The sequence below is a fragment of the Anastrepha ludens genome, chromosome 2 (genome assembly GCF_028408465.1).
Source record: "Anastrepha ludens isolate Willacy chromosome 2, idAnaLude1.1, whole genome shotgun sequence".
NCBI lineage: Eukaryota > Metazoa > Arthropoda > Insecta > Diptera > Tephritidae > Anastrepha > Anastrepha ludens.
The window spans coordinates 117141596-117162136 of record NC_071498.1 but is presented as its reverse complement, the minus strand read 5'-3'; the positions used below and the strand labels follow the sequence as shown (position 1 = coordinate 117162136).

Below are 20541 nucleotides of genomic sequence, written 5' to 3'. Positions count from 1 at the left end.
TATATATATATATATATAATAACTTTTGGAATAATGTGATATATATATACATATCTATTATATATATATATTATACATATATATATATTTTATATCACATGGTTGCTATATGGTTGTTATAGCTAAGAAATGTATGTATTAAAAATATTTGTTATTGTAAAGTTTCCAAGTCAATTCTATCAATATTCTATTATTTTTAATGTTACCATAAAAATTCTTATTTAGCATAGCAACCCTGCGAATACGTTCAAGCAAACAGACGAACCACTGACCTAACACACTCCTACTTGCCTTGGCAGGAGAATTTTCTTGAATTTTTCCGTAGATTTCAACGGGAAGCCCCTTTTTATATGAATAATATGAGTAATTGTTTCATTTTCATATTTGCTTATAGATTCGACATGTAATGCACGTGTCAATTCACTTTCAATTGAGTTGCTTTCATATATACTTGTTAAATTGTGATAAGAGGAAATAAAAGTCGCTTAAAAGTTAGGACAGATATTTAGAAGCAAAATGTCTATAAACGAAAAAGATAGTGGTTATAAAGTGATAATGCACTTGCGGTATAGTGAATTAACAAATAAGATTTATCCGCCGGCGTTTTACCTGAGCCGCCCAAAAATACGTGCCATCTACAATGTAACCAGCTGTGACGAAGTTATTGATTGCGTACAACTTCCATACTTTAAAGAGCCAAAGGCAACATCTTATCCTTTAGATTTGAATAAGGGATTTGATCAATTCATTTTCCGTCGGAACGCAGAGCCATATCAGCTTCTGAATAAAGTCCAAAAATTTGTTTTAGAGTCGGAAGAAAACGTATTGAAATTGAATGCTTCACAAAACACACAAACTTGTGCGTCGAGTGCAACATCTTGCCCAGATAAGCAATCGGCTTTGGAGCCAACACGTAAACAAATTTTGACCACACGTGGATTATTGGCTCGTGTCATGCTTACTCCATATCGGTTGAAGGGGTCTGAATATAACAGTATGACGTTTTACGGTACCAGATATTGTGGTATTCTTTACCTGACTGATTCGAAGTATGAATATGATGGTTTAAAAAAATCTTCATATCATTCAAAATTTGTGCAAGCGTGCTATTCTGGTTAGTGCTTTTATTACACACATTAATGTGCACATATGTTTGTGATAGTCGTAACATCAGCAATTATCTAGTTTACAAACCGGGTATAAAAAATGGTCATAAATACTCAACCCTTTTGGTCCCAATATTAATATTCCAAAAATAGATGGGAAGCCATTTTACTCGTGAAAGGGCTGAGCTTTCCTTTTCTACCACGATATATTTGCTTATAATGTCTAAGTGCGTGGACCGAATTTAAAAATTATAACACGCATATGTAGTCACTATATCAGCCTTTTGATTTATATTACTTTTGATAAATTGAAATTAAAAATTAATAGCAATATTTAACGTTAAAAATGCAGCTTTTTTGCATAAGCTTAAAAAAATGCCCTATTACAGACGCTTATTTCACATAAATACAAACACAGAAAAGTAACAAAATCACTTATAAACATTCTTTATTATATTAAGATTCGATTTAAAGCTATTTTTACTAAATAATAGTCCAAATTCTATTAAAATTCTATTATTACAAATGTTCTTCTAACCGTTTGTAATACCGTGCAGAATAAATTTGAGGAGCGAACTGTCAAACGGACGATGAGAGAGAGAAGAACAAAGCGAAATAAGAAAAACCCAGTCAACCAAAAGCGAACAATTCTTTTATTATTTATAGGGGCGCTTTTTTAGTTTCAAATATACATAATATGACAAAAACAAATATTTTTACAAATACTGAAAATTTGGAATAAAAATCGCGCGATTTTTAGTCCAAATTTTCGCCTGCGGCGCTTTTTTGATTTCAAATATACATATATATTACAAAAACAAAAATTTTTACAAATACTGAAAATTTGGAATAAAAATCGCGCGATTTTTAGTACAAATTTTCGCCTGCGGCGCTTTTTTGATTTCAAATATACATATATATTACAAAAACAAATATTTTTACAAATACTGAAAATTTGGAATAAAAATCGCGCGATTTTTAGTACAAATTTTCGCCTGCGGCGCTTTTTTGATTTCAAATATACATATATATTACAAAAACAAATATTTTTACAAATACTGAAAATTTGGAATAAAAATCGCGCGATTTTTAGTCCAAATTTTCGCCTGCGGCGCTTTTTTGGTTTCAAATATACATATATATTACAAAAACAAATATTTTTACAAATACTGAAAATTTGGAATAAAAATCGCGCGATTTTTAGTCCAAATTTTCGCCTGCGGCGCTTTTTTGATTTCAAATATACATATATATAACAAAAATAAATATTTTTACAAAAAAAAAAATTTATAAATAGTGAAATAATGCAAAATCGGACAATTTTTGACCTAAATTTTCGCCATCGGCACTCATAACTTTTACGATAAAACAACGTTTTCATAAGTGCTATGAAATATAAAACCTAAGTTAAATGCTTGTTGGGTTGACGACTGCTGTATACTCTTCTCTTCAACTGTATTTCAGCACAAACTGCAAATGCGGTCGGAAAAAATCTAATTTTTAAACTTCTCCTGGGGGTTCTATAGGGACACTAGGAGGTTGGGACTTTCACAGTTATAATGGTGTGACCTTGCTCTTTCTAATGGGCGGGGTGGGTGGTGCCACGCCTCCTCCCCCTCCGCCCCCCATTCAAATATATCGTGGTAGTAAAGGAAAGTTTTGCCCGTGAAAGTACTGTCAATGTCGGGTTTGTCATTGTTGTAACATCGTCAATTATCTGGTTTACAAGCCGGGTACCAAAATTGGTCATGGGTGGAGCTTAACACGTTCCCTGTCCCAATACAAAAATGCAAAATTGACCGACAAGTCCAAGTTTTTTGAATAATTTGTTTTTTTGTAGTCATAGGATAGCTTTAGTAATAATAGTAATAAAAAAACGGATGTAGGGTATTTCTACCTGAAACACATAAGGTCCATGAGCGTAGAGGGACATTTTTGCTTCTGCACGTTCATGAAACATATGTGGTTCATATGCCCCCTGACGCACATATGGCTCAGGAACGTATCAGTGCTTATCAGGCGCACGTTTACTGAACCATATGTGGCTCAGCGGACAGGGAACGTGTTAATATAATGGGGCATGAGTAATTTTGACTAGGACTCCATACGATGGACCGTCACTTGCTTTGAGAGAAATATTACGAATTTATTTAGTGCTTATTTTGCTAAAACTAGCACCAACAAAAAATAAAAAATAAATTAAGTGCACTTATCACGTTTATTTTAATAATTATTAAAACTACATTTACATACACACACGTTTCTAACACTTTTTATTTATATATACCATAAATTAACAATTTAAATTGTATTTTTAAGTTGCAAACTCCAAATATGCCAGCCAAATTAACAATAACTAAAAAGCTTCGCTGAAATGGAGTGCTGCAAACAAAGAAGCAATGAAAATAATGTGAACGCGAATTAAAACGAAACAACAACTCTGTTAGAATAATGAGGTGAATTTCACCTGCAGCGGTATTTTTTGACGTGATAACGTCTTATCAGAGAATGTTAATGCAATGAGAAGGAGCAAATGTTAAATGAGCTTTTTTCGAGTTCTAATTTGTAGATTCATAATAAGGTCATTTCAAATTCAACTTTGCTCACGAGTGGGGAATTGCAGATATTTACCACGCGAGTGGAGGGTTTCTATATTTACTTACCACGCTAGGACAGCAATTCAGATTTTTTCTGCGTTTACCAACCCAGCAAGAAGAGTGGCGGTCACGTTACCCTTCACGTAACCGCCACGCGTGACCGTTAAACTGTCACTAACCACGCCCCTTTACAATCACGTTGTTAAAAGCGTTGGGGGAAAATCGTGCCAAAAACTTTGTGTACGTGTGATTTTTTTATCCCTTTCATACATATGGATTCGTTTGCCAGTGCCAGTTTCATATAAACGTAGCGACGAACAAAATAACTTTTAGGCCAGCGCCGGCAGCACAGCGCGATAGCCTAGCGGCTAGCAATGTGGGCTTCCGATCCAAAATCCTTGGTTCGAATCACAAAAAAAAAATTTTTTTATACATTTATTTTATTTTGTTTTATGATATGTTTATGAGGAGAATTTTTTCATGGCAGAAATACACTCGGTGTTTTGCCATTGCCTGCTGATGGGCGACCGCTATTAGAAAAATGTTTTTATTAATTTTGCTTTCACCGAGATTCGAACTGACGTTCTCTCTGTGAATTCTGAATAGTAGTCACGCACCAACCCATTCGGCTACGGCGTTTGTTTACTTTGAGTGATGCAAAAATGAGGAAAAATATTTGAATGAAGTTTGCTTACTGCTTACACATTTGCCAAATGTTAACAATTTGATTCTCGGCCTACTTTGATATCAAATAGAGAGAAAAGATATCTTTTTGACTTATTGCTTTGACAGCCACTTGCCGTTTTTTTTTGTTTTTTTTTTCTATTGATGCAAAAATGAGAAAAAATATATGAATGAAGTTTGCTTACGCTTACACATTTTCCAAAGGTGACGGAGAATCAAAAAAAAGTCGATTGTGTTAGAGTTTCGGTGACGCCCCAGCAAAACCTGCGTGCATATGTGTTTGTAACAAATAAAAACGTGTAATTGTGTTAGAGTTTCGGTCACGCAGGTTTTGCTGGGAAACTACTGAGGAAGTTCATAAGATTTTTCGGCACACTACTAAGGAAATCGAAGCGAATAAATTTGCGATTAAGAAGGCCGTGCGGCAGTTAGTTTGTGGTGCAGAAGCTAAAGTCGGCGGAGTCATTCGTTTTGTTTTTTGGCACGTATTTAATTCAGGCTCAAGTCCTGAAGTCATATTTTTTTTTTTTGGACATTTTTTTTTACAATTCAAACCAGGAAAGTTTGGTAAAATTTTTGAGTTTATTTTAATTAAAATTTTTTTAAAATACTGTTTTTTTTGTATTTCATAAATGGAAATTTCTTTTCGGTATAAAATAGTTCATACTGGATATGATCTGATTTTTATATAAATCAATCAAAACAGAAAGTATGTACATATGTTAATCTCTTTCATCAAATCCAAATTATATTGATGAGAAAATATCATTCTAATATCCGTCCAGAAAGCCAAACGCGCATACACAGATACATATGCATATAATTACGCATACAAACTTTCAACTAACGCAGAATATGTGCATATAAAAGTGCGAATCGAATAAATGAGTGATTTAGAAAAGTTCATTAATAGTTGTAGTTTAGCACAATCGTGAAAGACGTGTCGTGCATGCAGTAAATCGTCCCATATTTGACTCAGGTTCAAGTCCTGTACACAGCTCTTTGTTCGATATTTTTATTTCATTTTTTATATTTGGTTTAATTAGAATTGATTTAAAATAGTATATTCAGGTTTTTCTAATACCTGTTATTTAGAAATTTATTTTCTATATAACATTATTCATACTTCTTTTGAATTAATTTACAGTGGCTCACAGCTTATTTCGTGTGGCTGTATGTTAAACTAAAGAATTGTAAAATTATTTTTATTTGATTTACTTTAAAAAAAATTTAAATGCACAATCAAAGATAAATTATTTCTAATTACAAACATGTATAAATGCATTCAAATTGTTTCTGCTTTAGTAGAATATTTACAACAAAAACAGAATACTAGGTAAATTGACGTCACAGCTTATTTCGTGTGTTCACTTTTACCGTTATCGGCGCCAGTAAACCGGTTAACAATTATAGGAAATTTGTTTTGCATAGTATATTAGATTATATCCTTATTTAGTTTACACATTGAAAGTAGTCAGTTGTCCAGATTAATTTAAAAATACCGTGATGGGTCGTCGTACGTCGATTGAAAGGCGCGAATTAGTGATTACGCATTACAAAAATGGAAAGTCGTAGAAAAAAATTGCTGAAATTGTAAATTTAAGTACTTCCACAGTACGGTACATTATTCAACGCTTTTCTCGTGAAAAAAGAGTGGTTGACAAAGGCCGCCAAGCTCCAAACAAAATTTTCACAGAAGCTGATGAAAGGTGGATATTAAGAAAAATTAAAAAAGACCCACGAATTAGTGCGCCAGCTTTGACAAAAGAGGTTGAAAAAGTACTTGGTAAGTCATATAATCCTGAAACAATAAGAAGAATTCGGCGCAAAGCTGATTTCCATGGTCGTACAGCTCGAAACAAACCGTTTGTTAATGAGCGTAACAGAAGATTAAGGGTGGAGTTTGCCGATAACCATGTTAATAAAGACCAAACATTTTGGAATGACGTTATTTTCGCCGACGAAAGCAAATTCAACCTCTTTGGTTCCGATGGAAAGTCTTTCGTTTGGCGTAAGCCCAACGCGGAGCTGGATCCGAAGAATCTGCGTGGTACAGTAAAACACGGTGGGGGCCATGTAATGGTTTGGGGCTGCATGTCAACAGCTGGTGTCGGAAACTTGGTTTTTATCAACGAAATTATGGATAAAACTTTTTATTTGAATTTATTAAAAAATAATTTACTACAAAGTGCTGAAAAATTAGGCATTCGGGGCAGGTTCAGGTTCTATCAGGACAATGATCCGAAGCATAAGTCGGAATTAGTGCAACGGTGGCTTATATGGAATTGCCCTCATGTGGTAAAAACGCCAGCACAATCACCTGATCTCTATGTAATTGAGAATTTATGGAATATTCTGGATCAAAAAATTAGAAAACATAACATAAGCAACAAACAAGATCTAAAAACAGCATTGCAAGTGGAGTGGGAGAAAATATCTCCTGAATACACTGGAAGACTTGTTAGCTCCATGCAATCCCGGTTAAAAGCTGTATTAAAACAAAAAGGCTACCCTACAAAATATTAGATTAGTAAAAACTTAATAAATTTAAAAAAAAAATCATGTTTTTTTCTAGTTTGGTTAAGCACACGAAATAAGGTGTGACGTGGATTTACTTATAATTTTGATTTTGCTGTAAATATATTACTTTAGAAGAAATAATTTAAGTTTATTTATGTATGTTTGTAACAAGAAATAATTTATCTTTGAATGTACGTTTAAGTTTTTTTTCTAAATAAAGTTTATACAAAAATATTAAACTTTTTTATTTTGATAAACGGGCACACGAAATAAGCTGTGAGCCACTGTATATGTAAAACAGCCATAAAGGCAATCATATGAATATGCATTCCTATATTTAATCTCTTCAGTCAAATCTGAACTACTTACATACACATATTGATGAGAAAATATTCTAATATCCATGGATGCATCCAGAAAGCCAAACGCGCATACACGCATATGTATACAAATATATACAAACCTTCAACGAACGCAAAATGTATGCATATAAAAAACAGCAACTGCGACCGTCTTCTTGTCCGTCAGTGAAAAGATGGGATATGTATACCCTATGAGCAATAAGAACCGGGAAGGTGATGTTGACTGTTTCCTTCGATTGCCAAGGCATAGTCCACCATGAGTACCTTCCATCGGGCCAGACAGTCAATAGAGAATATTATTTATCCGTTTTGAAACCTTAGAGAGATGCTGTGTGTTGGAAACCCCCGGAAATGTGAGCAAACAATTCTCAGATTTTGCATGATGATAACGCGCCATCGCACTGATCAAAGAGAATACAAATCGGCCTGAAGGGGGCTTCAGACGGGTCAAATTTTGAAGGAGATAATATAAATTTGCCTTAAATTTAACTCTGTTTTGTTTAATTTAAACATTCCCGGTACTTTCTGATCATAAGGTACATATATGCGGCTTTGCGGACAGCAATGTGTGATTCGCTGGAAGTCGCATTAACTCGCGACTGTCGCACAGTTAGAAGACATATTTACATACATATAAGGGTGCATACATACTAAAGTGGTGCACAAATGACTTGCTTATTACAAAGCAACAAGTCACACATTGCATGTGACACTGTTTGTGATGACAAAAAGCAATGTAGGCACACAACTTGAACAGCAACGAAGAAAAACTGTCTTCAACAAGCAATACTACTTCGGCTCTATCGACAGTACACGAATTGCACGACGCTGCTTATATGCTTGCATGGCAATGGTAGAAAAACATTCTCATACAAGCTTTGCCGAAAGACATCAAGTACAATGTGTGAATTGGTGTCATATGTATGTATGTACGTAGTGTGTATTAGAACACCTTCGAGATGTATGAAAATTGCAAACATACACATTTCTTCGCTCCCCGCGCACTTTTGCGTATTAAGGGCAGAATATTAATAAATAACGGTAAACTTTCGATGAATAATTTTTAAAGCTATTGAAGTTATGAAATACGACAGCTTTTAGTAAATTTAAAAGCCAATAAAGTGCGCAGAAGAATATTTGCAGGCAAAGTGTAAGTTGTATTCAAATATTAATCAGAATTTAATTTTTATTCTACAAAACCATCATACCAAACATTAACTGCCTATTTGATTTTAAAATATCAGGAATATCATTTGACACAATTCACTTGTTTGAATTGAATTGTTTTTCATTGCCTTTCAGTGTCATTGCTTTTCTTGCTATCTTGCCGAAATATGTATGTGTGTAGTGACAATGCTGAGAGAGAAATAAGTCATGCAAAAGCATGAAGATTGCGCCCATCAGAGCGTACGTGACGTCACGTTTGCAGAGTTGTGCAGTATTGCCAACCATTTGCTCTTCGCAATAAATTTAGTGCTTTTTTATACCGAAAATGCGACAATTTTTAAGTTTGGTGTTTGTTTCTTTTTGTTTTTAATTTAAGGCTACCGAGACTTAAGTTGAAAAAAAACTGTATTATTATACAAAAGAAGTTTAAAAAAGGCCACTCTGAGAAGATTTTAGTGCTAATGAAAAGTTTTTTACTCTTATAAAATTTGATAATTTGAAAGTGCAAATTTAATTTTTGGCTCCATTTAAGGTTATGCAAAAATATTAAATGCCCCTCTCTCAACTCTTCTTAAGATTGAAAACCTTTTTACACATTTTAAAAAGCCTTTGAATTTATTGAATGCGAATTGAAACCATAGAGGTGTAATCGTTTCTTCCGGTCATCAATCCTTAGTGAGACATAGAGCATCAAGAGGTGTATTCATAGTAAAAATAACCAACAAAATACCAGAAAATACTAAAGAAACCATACTGACATTTTTACAAAAAGAGTACCTTATGTAGTTACATAACTTCAAATATAGCAAAAAAGTCGTTTCTTTAACAAAAGAATTTCGCTTAACAAAAAAAACTCATAAATTAAATTGAACATAAGCATAACACATTTGTTTAAAAAAAACGCACATTCTACAGACAATTTGTCACGCATACAAAGTTCTTACTTAACACAATAAAAATTTCGTGTTTTATTTTCTTTAAATGGGCATTTAGTGCGTTTTTATATCCAAAGCTAGGCAACTCTGCAGTAGCGAGAGAGAGATTTGACTGCCGAAAGCAGAAGAACACCAACAACACCGGCAATCGCGGGCAATGCCACCAGATGTTAAAAAAAAGTAAAGCTAAATAAAACTGAGTGAATTATTTAAATAATTATTAAAAAATGTATATTTCACAAAATTATAAACATGACATTTTAATTAGAACAGCTAGAAAAATGTCATGAAGAAAGAACTAAAACTCCGAGACAAAAAATAATAAAAATAACAAAAAAAAATGCTAAATCAAGTTACGAAAATGGTAATCTGGCCATACTGGAGCTAAAATCACGTAACTAGTTGTCAAATTCGCTGAGCGCAAAGTAACGGGACCACGATGGGCGCCATCTCATTATTCTTTGCATCATGACACATATCCATGTACATACAACCGCACACACAGGGCACTCACTTTATTCGTCAAAATGCGTATGTCGTTCAAAGCTAAAATTCTATGCCTAGCGACTACAAGAACAAAATGCAGTCATAGTCGCAGGCGTAGCGGCCATCATTCTAGTTGCCATTCGCGGCGGCGCCGAACAGTTTCAACTATTGTACTGTGCAACAAAAACTCATCATCAAAAAATTCATTGATAAATTCGAGCTCATAGTTCTAAGAGCAAGTACTTTCATTCATAAAACGAGCCGCCCATATGCCAATTTTCTCGACAATTCGAAAATAGTCAATATTGGAATATTTCGCGTAGAATTATTTGCCAATATTTGATAAATCTTGAATTTTTGTCAAGTCGAGTGCCCGCGGCTTCGTACATATGTATGCATCAATATATGTACGTAAATATGTGTATATGTACAATGCTGTGCCTATGAATGTGCGCTGCGCCTTTGAATGCGCGCTGGATTTCTTGCGAAGTTTTACCGTTTTATCTTGAGCTGTGGCTGGTGAGCACACATACACACAGCATATAACATACATATGCGCAAATGCATGATGGAAAGAATAATGAGGTGGCGCCTATCGTGGTCCCGTTACTTTGAGCTCAGCGAATTTGACAACTAGTTACGTGATTTTAGCTCGAATATGGCCAGATTACCATTTTCGTAACTTGATTTATCATTTTTTTTTTGTTATTTTTATTATTTTTGTGTCGGAGTTTTAGTTCTTTCTTCATGACATTTTTCTAGCTGTTCTAATTAAAATGTCATGTTTATAATTTTGTAAAATATACATTTTTTAATAATTATTTAAATAATTCACTCAGTTTTATTTAGCTTTATTTTTTTTAACATCTGGTGGCATTGCCCGCGAGTGCAGGTGTTGTTGGTGTTCTTCTGCTTTCGGCAGTCAAATCTCTCTCTCGCTACTGCAGTGTTGCCTAGCTTTGGATATAAAAACGCATTAAAATGCCCATTCAAAGAAAATAACCCAACAAATTTTTATTGAATCACTTAAAGAACTTTGTATGCGTGACAAATTGTCTTTAAAATGTGCGTTTTTTTTAAATAAATGTGTCATGCTTATATACAATTTAATTTATGAGGTTTTTTTGTTAAGCGAGACTCTTTTGTTAACGAAACGACTTTTTTGCTATATTTGAAGTTGTGTAACTAGGTAAGGTACTCTTTTTGTAAAAATGTCAGTATGGTTTCTTTAGTATTTTCTGGTATTTTCTTGTTTATTTTTACAATGAATATAACTCTTAGTGTCCTATGTCTCACTAAGGATTGGTGACCGGAAGAAACGATTACACCTCTATGGTTTTAATTCGCATTCAATAAATTCAAAGGCTTTTTAAAATGTGTAAAAAGGTTTTCAATCTTAAGAAGAGTTGGGAGAGGGGCATTTAATATTTTTGCATAACCTTAAATGGAGCCAAAAATTAAATTTGCACTTTCAAATTATCAAATTTTATAAGAGTAAAAGATTTTTCATTAGCACTAAAATCTTCTCAGAGATCTGGTCACATTGCCCATGATTGCGGTTATTGTTGATGTTTATGAATATTCGTTTCTTCTTTGAAATGTGCGTTAATAAGAACAAACGGTAACAAACGTTTTAGTGAATATTTACGCAGAAATAAGATAATTCGTGAAAGTGCACTCGTATAAGTGAAAAATAAGAAAACATGAAATGTGCAGTGAAAAATTGTGCTAGTAAAAACCTCAATAAAGCGTGTGATATAAGCTTTTTTATATTTCCAAAGGATGAGGCGCTCTGCAAACAGTGGATGCATTTCTGCCGGCGAGGAAATGCCTTCAATCCAAAAACGAGCTTTATAAGTATGAAGCATTTTACTAGTGATAGCATTGAAAACCAACTAATGTTCGAAATGGGTAATGTATATAATGTGTAGTTTTTAAAACTTACAGTTTCGGTAGCTTTAAATTAAACGCAAAAAGAAACAAACACGAAACTTCAAAATTTTCGCATTTTCGGTATAAAAAGCACTAAATTTATTGCGAAGAGCAAATGGTTGGCAATATTGCACAACTCAGCAAACGTGACGACACGTACGCTCTGATGGGCGCAATCTTGTTTCTATCATTCTTGGCGCAAATGTAATGAAGCGTGTGCGCCTAGTAATGAAGCGTTTTCTATAGAGGATTTTGATTCAGTTGGAAGGGATTCAACAAAGTTTTACAGACACCAGACAGACAGACATTACATATTTATATATTAATTTTGGATGATTTGGAAAAATTCAAATATATAGCTCATATTAAAAAGCTACCTAACATTCTTTGCTTCTAATCACCAACAAATTCTTATCGACTGCTGCTAAATTTACATAATTCAGCCCCTCACTGTTAATTTTTGTTGAAAAATGTGTCTATGGTGAAATTGTCTTCGCGAGACGAGTACCCCTCGAAATTCCATACGTTCCTGTCATTGAGACTTCTCTATACATTAACGTTCTCTGCAAGTTGTACTGTACTGCTGTATGTCGTTGATTTCAACGGGGAGTCCCCTTTTTATTTTCAATGTTCAAATTTCATGTTTTTTCATAGACTCAAGTTGTACTGCATAGGTCAATTAACTTTTATTTAAGTGTCCTTCATATATCCTTGTTAAATTAATTAAAAGAAATAAAAATCGGTGAAACAGTTAAGGCACAGATATTTGGAAGCAAAATGTCTATAAACGAAAAAGATAGTGGTTATAAAGTGATAATGTACTTGCGGTCGAGTGAATTAACAAATAAGATTTATCTGCCGGCGTTTTACCTAAGCGTCCCAAAAATACGTGCCATCTACAATGTAACCAGCTCTGACGAAGTTATTGATTGCGTACAACTTCCATACTTTAAAGAGCCAAAGGCAACATCTTATCCTTTAGATTTGAATAAGGGATTTGATCAATTCATTTTCCGTCGGAACGCAGAGCCATTTCATATTTTTGCAAAAGCTTGTGCGTCGAGTTCAACATCTTGCCCAGATAAGCAATCGGCCATGGGGCCAAAACGTAAACAAATTTTGACCACACGTGGATTATTGGCTCGTATCATGCTTACTCCATATCGTTTGAAGGGATCTGAATATAATAGTATGACGTTTTACGCTACGAGATATTGTGGCATTATTCATCTGACTCAATTGAAGTTTGACGATGATGGTTCAAAAAACTGTTCATATCATTCAAAATTCGCGCAAGCCTGCTTTTCCGGTTAGTGCTTTTGGGTTGGCTTTCCATTGATACCACGATAAATTTGCTTATAATGTTTAAGTGCGTGGATCGAATTTTTAAATTATAATTGTGACTACTATATCAGCCGTTTGATTTATAGTATTTTTTCTTAATTACCATTAAGAACTAATAGCAATATTTAACGTTAAAAATGCTTAATTTTTGCATAAGCTGGAAAAAATGCTTATTTTCTTAAATACAAACAGAAAAGTAACAATATTCACTTTTAAACACTCTTTATTAATTCAATATTTGATTTAAAGCTATTTTTACTCAATAATACGAATTTTATTAAAATTCTATTCTTAATTTTCATCGGAATCTTACGTTTGTATTATTTTCATTATTATTATTCCAATTTTAGATTCACCCGATTTGGAACCCAATACCAATGTGCCTGTGGACGAAAATAACATAATTTTTAGTATTTATCAGACTACATTGAAAGAATTCGACCTAATCTATTCAGCTGAAATTCAGGGTATAATTTCAGATCATAAGATTAATGATATGTAAGTATTATTATTTTAATAGCATATAAATTTAATTTTTTAACTAGCTATGGCAGCAATAATTAATTAGTCGTTTAATTTTCGATGGATTTTAAAAAAGTGTGTTTTTTAGCTATACCAAAAACGTTTGAGCAAGTATTTATAACTGTAAGTTTCGTATTTTTTATGAGAAATATTAGGAGTTTTCTAATGAAACTCGTGGGAAATGTTGGTTGGGTGTTTATTTTGATAAAACTAATAAATTAAAATTTCTCTTTTATCTTCACCAAATTTTTATAAAGGGTTTTCCAATAAGAGGTGTTATAATCAATGGTTTCGATGCTTTTGTGGCACGTAGCGCCATCTTGTTGAAAATAAATACCATCTAATTCCGGCCAAAAAAATCGTTAATCATCTCTCGATAGCGCAATCCATTCACCGTAACTGTTGCTCCGGCTTCATTTTCGAAAAAGTAAGGTCGGCTACAACAGCAATATTTTCTGCTATTCTTGAGCGACGTGCACGGGTTTTATTCTTTACATCACTAACTTGTCCCAACGTTCGATTTTTTTCACCAATTTGTGTATTGCGGTCCGACAAGGTGCTCAACGATGACCCAAAAATGTTTGAGTTTTACGAACCGTCTCTGCCAAATTTCCCCATTTTTATAGTGAATTTTAATAATTTCAGTGCATTGTTTAAGCGTGATTCGTTCATTTTTATTAATGGCGTAGTTTCTACTTGTGAAATATCAAAAACGACAGGTTCAAAAGTGAATTCTACCGAAATAGCGGGGTATTCAAAATAACACCTGTTATTGGAAAACCCTTTATAATAAGTGCACTTATCACATACACATAGTAGAAAAAGTCTGCGTTCACCTATGCAAATATTCTTTGCATTAGAAAAGTTCAAAACAATAAATATTTCAGAAATTTGTTTTAAAGAGTTTTATTTAGTTCACTTAAACGTAACTATCTCACATATTTCGCTACCAATAACAAACTCAAATTTAAAATGAGATCACATAAAATTGAAAAGGTCATTCAAACTATACGGGAAAAGTTTGCGTTCACTTCAATAATAATAAAATAAAAAGCTTAAGATCATAGAAATGTTTTAAAAATAATAGTTAGTTGGATATCCACGCCTTTTTATGACTTCTAGAAGGCGTCTTTTCATTGATCCAACTAGTTTGGCTGTTATTTCTGGACTTATGGCTTCCCATTCCTCTTTAAGCGCGTTCTTTAGCATTTCCTTGCTAGTTATTGTACGCTCTCGTATTTTTTTTTCTAGAACGTCCCACAGTGCTCAATGGGGTTAAGGTCAGGCAGGCCCGACGAGAGGGAGGGGGATCGGGTACTTTTCCCCCTTTTTTCGGGTACAACCTAACCATCTCTGCTGTGTGTTTCGGGTCGTTGTCCTGTTGGAAAACAAATCTTTCACCGAGTCCCAGTTTGATTGCACTTTCTCTCAAATTCGTTTTTAAAATATCGAGATAATCATGTCTGTTCATTATCGACTCAATAAACTGTATATTTCCAACGCCCGAACTAGCCATACACCCCCATATCATGGCACCTCCTCCCCATGCTTTACCGTAGGCACCAGATTTTGCTTTCCAAGTGCCGTTCCGTTTTTCCTCCAAATAATTTTACGACCTTTTATCCCGAAAATGCAAAACTTGCTCTCATCTGAAAAAATCACACTATTCCAAAACTCATGTGGCTTGTTTACGTATTCCTTGGCGAAAGCCATCCGCTTAAGTCGATTTACTCGCGAAATGAAGGGCTTTTTTCGGGCCACTCTGCCGTGAAATCCGATTCTTTTTAGAATTTTTCTTACTGTATCCACTTTCTTTTGGTATTTTACTTCTATGTCTTTTGAAATTTGGCTTGCTGTTAGTCGTGGATTAGACTTCACAAGAATAGTTATGTTGCGTTCTTCTCTTTCCGTCAGTTTTTTTGGTAGCCCAGAACGAGGCTTAGACTCCAAACAATTCGTTTGCTTGAAGTTGTTTATCACTCTTTGGACCGAGGAGTATTGCCTCCCAACAATTTTCGCGATTTCCCGATAGCTCTTACTATTTTGCCACAAACTTACAATGATTTTCCTTTCACCAATATCTATTTCTTTTCGCGTTTGGTCCATAGTAACAAAAAATGTATTTCTAATATCAATTTTTCCCTCTTTAGATTTGTTCTTAACCGCGTTAAGTACATGAATGATTTAAAATTAAATTTAACGTAATTGCCATGCAAATAATCGTCACTATTCGAAATGAACGCACACTTTTTCTACTCAGCCTATTTAAGTAACTGTACTACAATCCCGTTATCTGAACACGACGCAGCTCAAACTCCAAACAATTTTGTTCATACCCTCTACGAATAATTTTCTTTGAAATAAGTGAAAAGAAATAACTGAGAGTTTTAAGATAAACACGTTAAATTATTTTAATACTTAAGGAGGTAAATGGAATCGCAATGGAATTGATCAAGTTACATTTACACAAACGTGAAAAATGACGAAACATTTATCAAATTCATGAAAGATATGTTCAATTTCGATTGTGCATCAGACGTTAATAAGTCAACAACTCTAAGAGGCACCATCATCGATTTGCCTTTTTCAAAAAACTTTACACTCGAAACACTCCCTTTCATTTCCTACTTTTTCTATCATCGTCCTATTCTCAACAGAGAAATGGTTCATTACCATGCACACAGGAAGAAGGCATATGCAAATACAAGTATGTGAATTTATATACAAATGCGCATATACATACATATATATGCTTACTCAAGTAGGACAGAGCCAGATGTCGAGCGTTGCCGAACGCGGGGGCCGATTGTGCTCTTTGTCGTTCGTTCCGCGCTCTCGCTTGCAGTTCAAGCACATTAGCTTACATTTGCTTGCGTACGGAATAGATTCGTATATTTGATATGTCCATATGATTTGTATGCATCTTTACATATAGATTTGTTCTTTTCGAAAATTGCGCGAAATTGTATATGTATATGCATGTTTATATACATATGTATATTAGTATACAACATATCTTATAAGGTATGTGGTAAATAGGTATTACCATACATTTTTTCCTTCATATAAAATAAAAAAAATTAATAATAATAACATTAAAACAACAGGTATTATTAACAAACTTGGTTTTATTTTAAATTCTTCAAGTAAATCAAATTAATAATAATCAATAAGAAGGCATATGCAAATACAAATACGTGAATTTATATATGTACATATGCGCATATATATACATATATACGCTCACTTAAGTAGGAGAGAGCAAGATGTCGAACGTTGCCGTTCGTTTGCTTTGCTTGCTTTGTCGTTCGTTCCGCGCTTTCGCTTGCAGTTCATTCAAGGTAACGACAATGAGAAAGGTAACGACAAATGAGCAATTTTTCGTGCGTGCAGCCGGCTAAATCGAATTATAAGACGTTATCACGTCAAAAGTTTAGCGATTGGGATAAATATTAAAGTTGAATGTAATTAAAGAAATGGGAGCAAGACCCTCATGATTCAAACTATCACTATTTTCCAGATAAGCGATTGGAAATCATCTCGATACACGGTAAAATTCTCAGGGATGTCCAATGGCAACCGGTCAATTAAATGGTTATTATTTGAATCACATTTATCGTACATCTCTTAAAAAAAAATTTGCGAATAAATTGCAAGAGTCAATAAGACTGTCCGAAGCAATATTTTAATAGACACAACTAGTTCGATAACCATTTTTTTGCGCTTGTAGTTGATGCAAAAACTATTGGGGTTGGTTCTTAACTTTGATTCGATATTTATCATACGCTGCCTGAATAAAAAATTACAAAATATGATCCTTATATGACTAAAAAACGTAAGCCGTATTTTTATAGGAATTTCCGTTGTGCTCGAAATTAAATACTTTCGTTTTTATTTATTATCTGCATACTTTTATATATGTACAGGGTCCGGCACTCGAAGTGTAACCAAATAAAAATACCATAAATTTAGTTTGAAAAATGACTTTTATTCAATTCAAATGTGTGAAAATAATACAAAATTAAGAATCAATTTACTTTTTCCTTGATTATGGCCTTGAGACGGTCTAGAAACGAATCGCAAGCTGCCCGAATGTGACTTGTAGCATTCGCGTTTGGTGAATTTTAGAGCCATTGTGTGGACGTAATGAAGTTCGGAATGTTTTTTACAATATTAGCCATTCTTGGTGCACTCGAACTTTGTGAGACGATGCCGACTCCCGTTGAAACGTCCATAGTCTTCAAAGAAATCAGCAGAATACTTTTCCGATATTATTTCGCATTAACCTTGACGCCAGACTCGATGAAAACGATTGGAGAGTGCCCATCCCGGTTACAGCGGCCCAAACCATTACCTGTGGCGGGTGCTGTCTCCTGGTGGTTAATCGATGACTCAAATTCTCGTATGAACGGTCGGTCAAATAAACCCTATCCTTTTTGGAGTTTACGAATTGCTTAATATGAAAAATTCTCTCGTCAGAAAACAATGCTCGGAAATTGACCGCTTTCGGCCAAGCGAAGCAACTCCTTGGCTTTTTTAAGTTTGAATTGTTGCTGCTTTGGTGTAATATCATGCCCCCTTTGGATCTTGTACGGCTTGACTTGGAGATCATTTTTCTGTATGCGGCGGATGCTACGGTTAGATATTTTCAGATCTTTTGTCATTTGATTGGCACTTCGTCGGGGATTCGGCTCAAGCCGCTTCTTTACTTTTTAAACCATTTCACGTGAAGTCGCAGTCTTTTGATGACCACCTCCATGACGTTTCGCGATGCTACCAATATCATTATAACTAGTAATGGTGCGATAAACCAAAACTGTATTTTCTTCAAGGTGCTCGGGCTCACGAAGCTGCACGGGCTGGTTGTGATTTTCCAGCCAAATATAATACAAATACGTAATAGTGTGACGTTTGAAATCCATTACTGATTTTCTTTTTTCGCGTTTACTCTCGGCAAAATGCCTCCGCGCACTTGTTAACAATACTCTGGACTGTCATTTAGCCAATTAACAGACAGCTGATGCCCGTGCATCAGCTGCGCGAGCGGTCTGAAGTTGGTTACACTTCGAATGCCGGACCCTGTAGAATGCCTATTTATTATTACGCATATATGTAAATATATATATATATATGTGTACTTAATTCGTTTCAGTCATAATTTGGATGAAATTAATGAATGTAGATTCGTGTTGACGAAAGTAGTCCCGAAGAAACCAATCGGAGATATTTTCGACCATCCGAAATGCATGCTTTTCTGGTTACAGTCATATTTGGCAAACGTAAACGATATCTTTATTGGTGTACGAAATTTGGACGGTGTGGTGAATACTCCAGTGCAGATGAAGCGAGTTCAGGATATGCCGAAAGTAAAATGACAAAATTTTTAATTAAATATATACATATATTTATTTAGTTAAAATATATTTTTATTGTTTCATTTTAGAATCGATCTTGGCAGCCGCATATTTGTATACGATTTCTGCACACCATGTTATCCTTGGTAGAAGAAACTATGGCCAACGTTGACTGCCCATATACGACTTACGAATTTAAGTATGACTCCTACGCAAAATGTATTAAACTGAAAATTCATAATGGTAAATCAGAATACTCTCTGTTATCGGAGGAATATATTAAAAAATGTAAGGAACGAACGAATTTCAAATAATTTTACTACAAACTCGGACGATGGCTGTAACAGCAAAGTTTGAAAAAATGTCAACAAAAAAGATCTAGTTTCAAGTCATTTCTTACATATAAATGTATGCATGTATACATATAATTTTCTACATAAAACACCAGTTATAGCTTATCCTTTACGATTACTTAATAATTACATTGTGTTTAATTTTTTTGGTTATCAACATCAATAAATAAACAAAAAAATACCCATATATGTATGTATATTGTTTTATGTCACCCTGGTGGCCAGTTTGAGTCAGCTATACTTTATCGTTTTACGCCCGCCCTCTTAAATCCACCATTTTTAATTTTGAAAAATTGACACGGGGTTTATAATAAAAAACCCCAAGAGCTCCGAGGTTAATAATTTAGACATCGATCATAATCAAAGAACGGCTTAACCCCATTTTATTCAAAACTGCTAATTCTTGGGGAACTCGCATACTATACTTATAATATATATAATTATTGTAGTGTAAGCTTTAATTTTTTTATGTGTTATTTTTTGCTTTCGAAGGGGTCGCATTTTCATTTCGTCTGATATGTTTGGGTAATACATTCACAAAAAGTGATAACAGTTTGATGCCAATTGTGTGGCTGACTCGAAACGAAATTGAAAATATGAATTTTGTCGATTTACACCTAGTCACACAGTCCACCCGAAGTAATCGACTTCTAGGGTAGTGTGAGAAACATAATCATAAGCTAGTTGGATTTTGACTGCTCTTGAACATTGAGCTCAAAAACAAATAATAATATAAGAACGTAGAAAATATGGTGAAATACATGCATACCAAGGTAAACAGGACTATTTAAAATTAAGATTAACAATGCTTCTAAGTCCACAAAAAGCTTTTATTTCGTAGACAAATGCAGTTAGCAAAAATACAAGTTTAAAACCATGTGAATTGCACGAGTGCCTGACAGTAGGTATAGGCGAAACACGTGGCTTTCGTTGTGACTAGCCATTTCAGCATGAACGTGAGCGGTTTCGAGATAAAATCTCGTCATCTTTGTGATCGCGCATGACTGAAATTTTGACAAAATATTATATATGAGTACATTTTTTGATAGAAAAAACTTTTATTCACTTTCCTAATTCCGAATTTAAAAAAAATACCTCACACACGGCACAAAAGAGACATGATAGTTGTAAATTTTATTGCAAGAACTTTTTCCCATAGCAGTTATTAGATGAGGAATA

The 20541-nt window shown here is 34.1% G+C and overlaps 1 protein-coding gene across 2 annotated transcripts; it reads left to right on the top strand.

Moving 5' to 3' along the window:
• The first annotated feature begins 384 nt into the window (after nt 1-384).
• Nucleotides 385-19549, top strand: LOC128855180 (decapping nuclease DXO homolog). Of its 2 annotated transcripts, none has more exons than XM_054089879.1 (4): nt 385-1114; nt 13484-13631; nt 18808-19021; nt 19099-19549. In XM_054089879.1, exons 1-4 carry the CDS (start codon nt 517-519, stop codon nt 19321-19323), a joined length of 1185 nt encoding a protein of 394 aa, XP_053945854.1. In that variant the 5' UTR covers nt 385-516; the 3' UTR covers nt 19324-19549. The 2 variants fall into 2 exon arrangements, with proteins under 2 accessions (XP_053945854.1, XP_053945855.1); XM_054089880.1 differs by lacking the exon at nt 385-1114 and adding an exon at nt 12454-13098.
• Nucleotides 19550-20541: the final 992 nt, after the last annotated feature.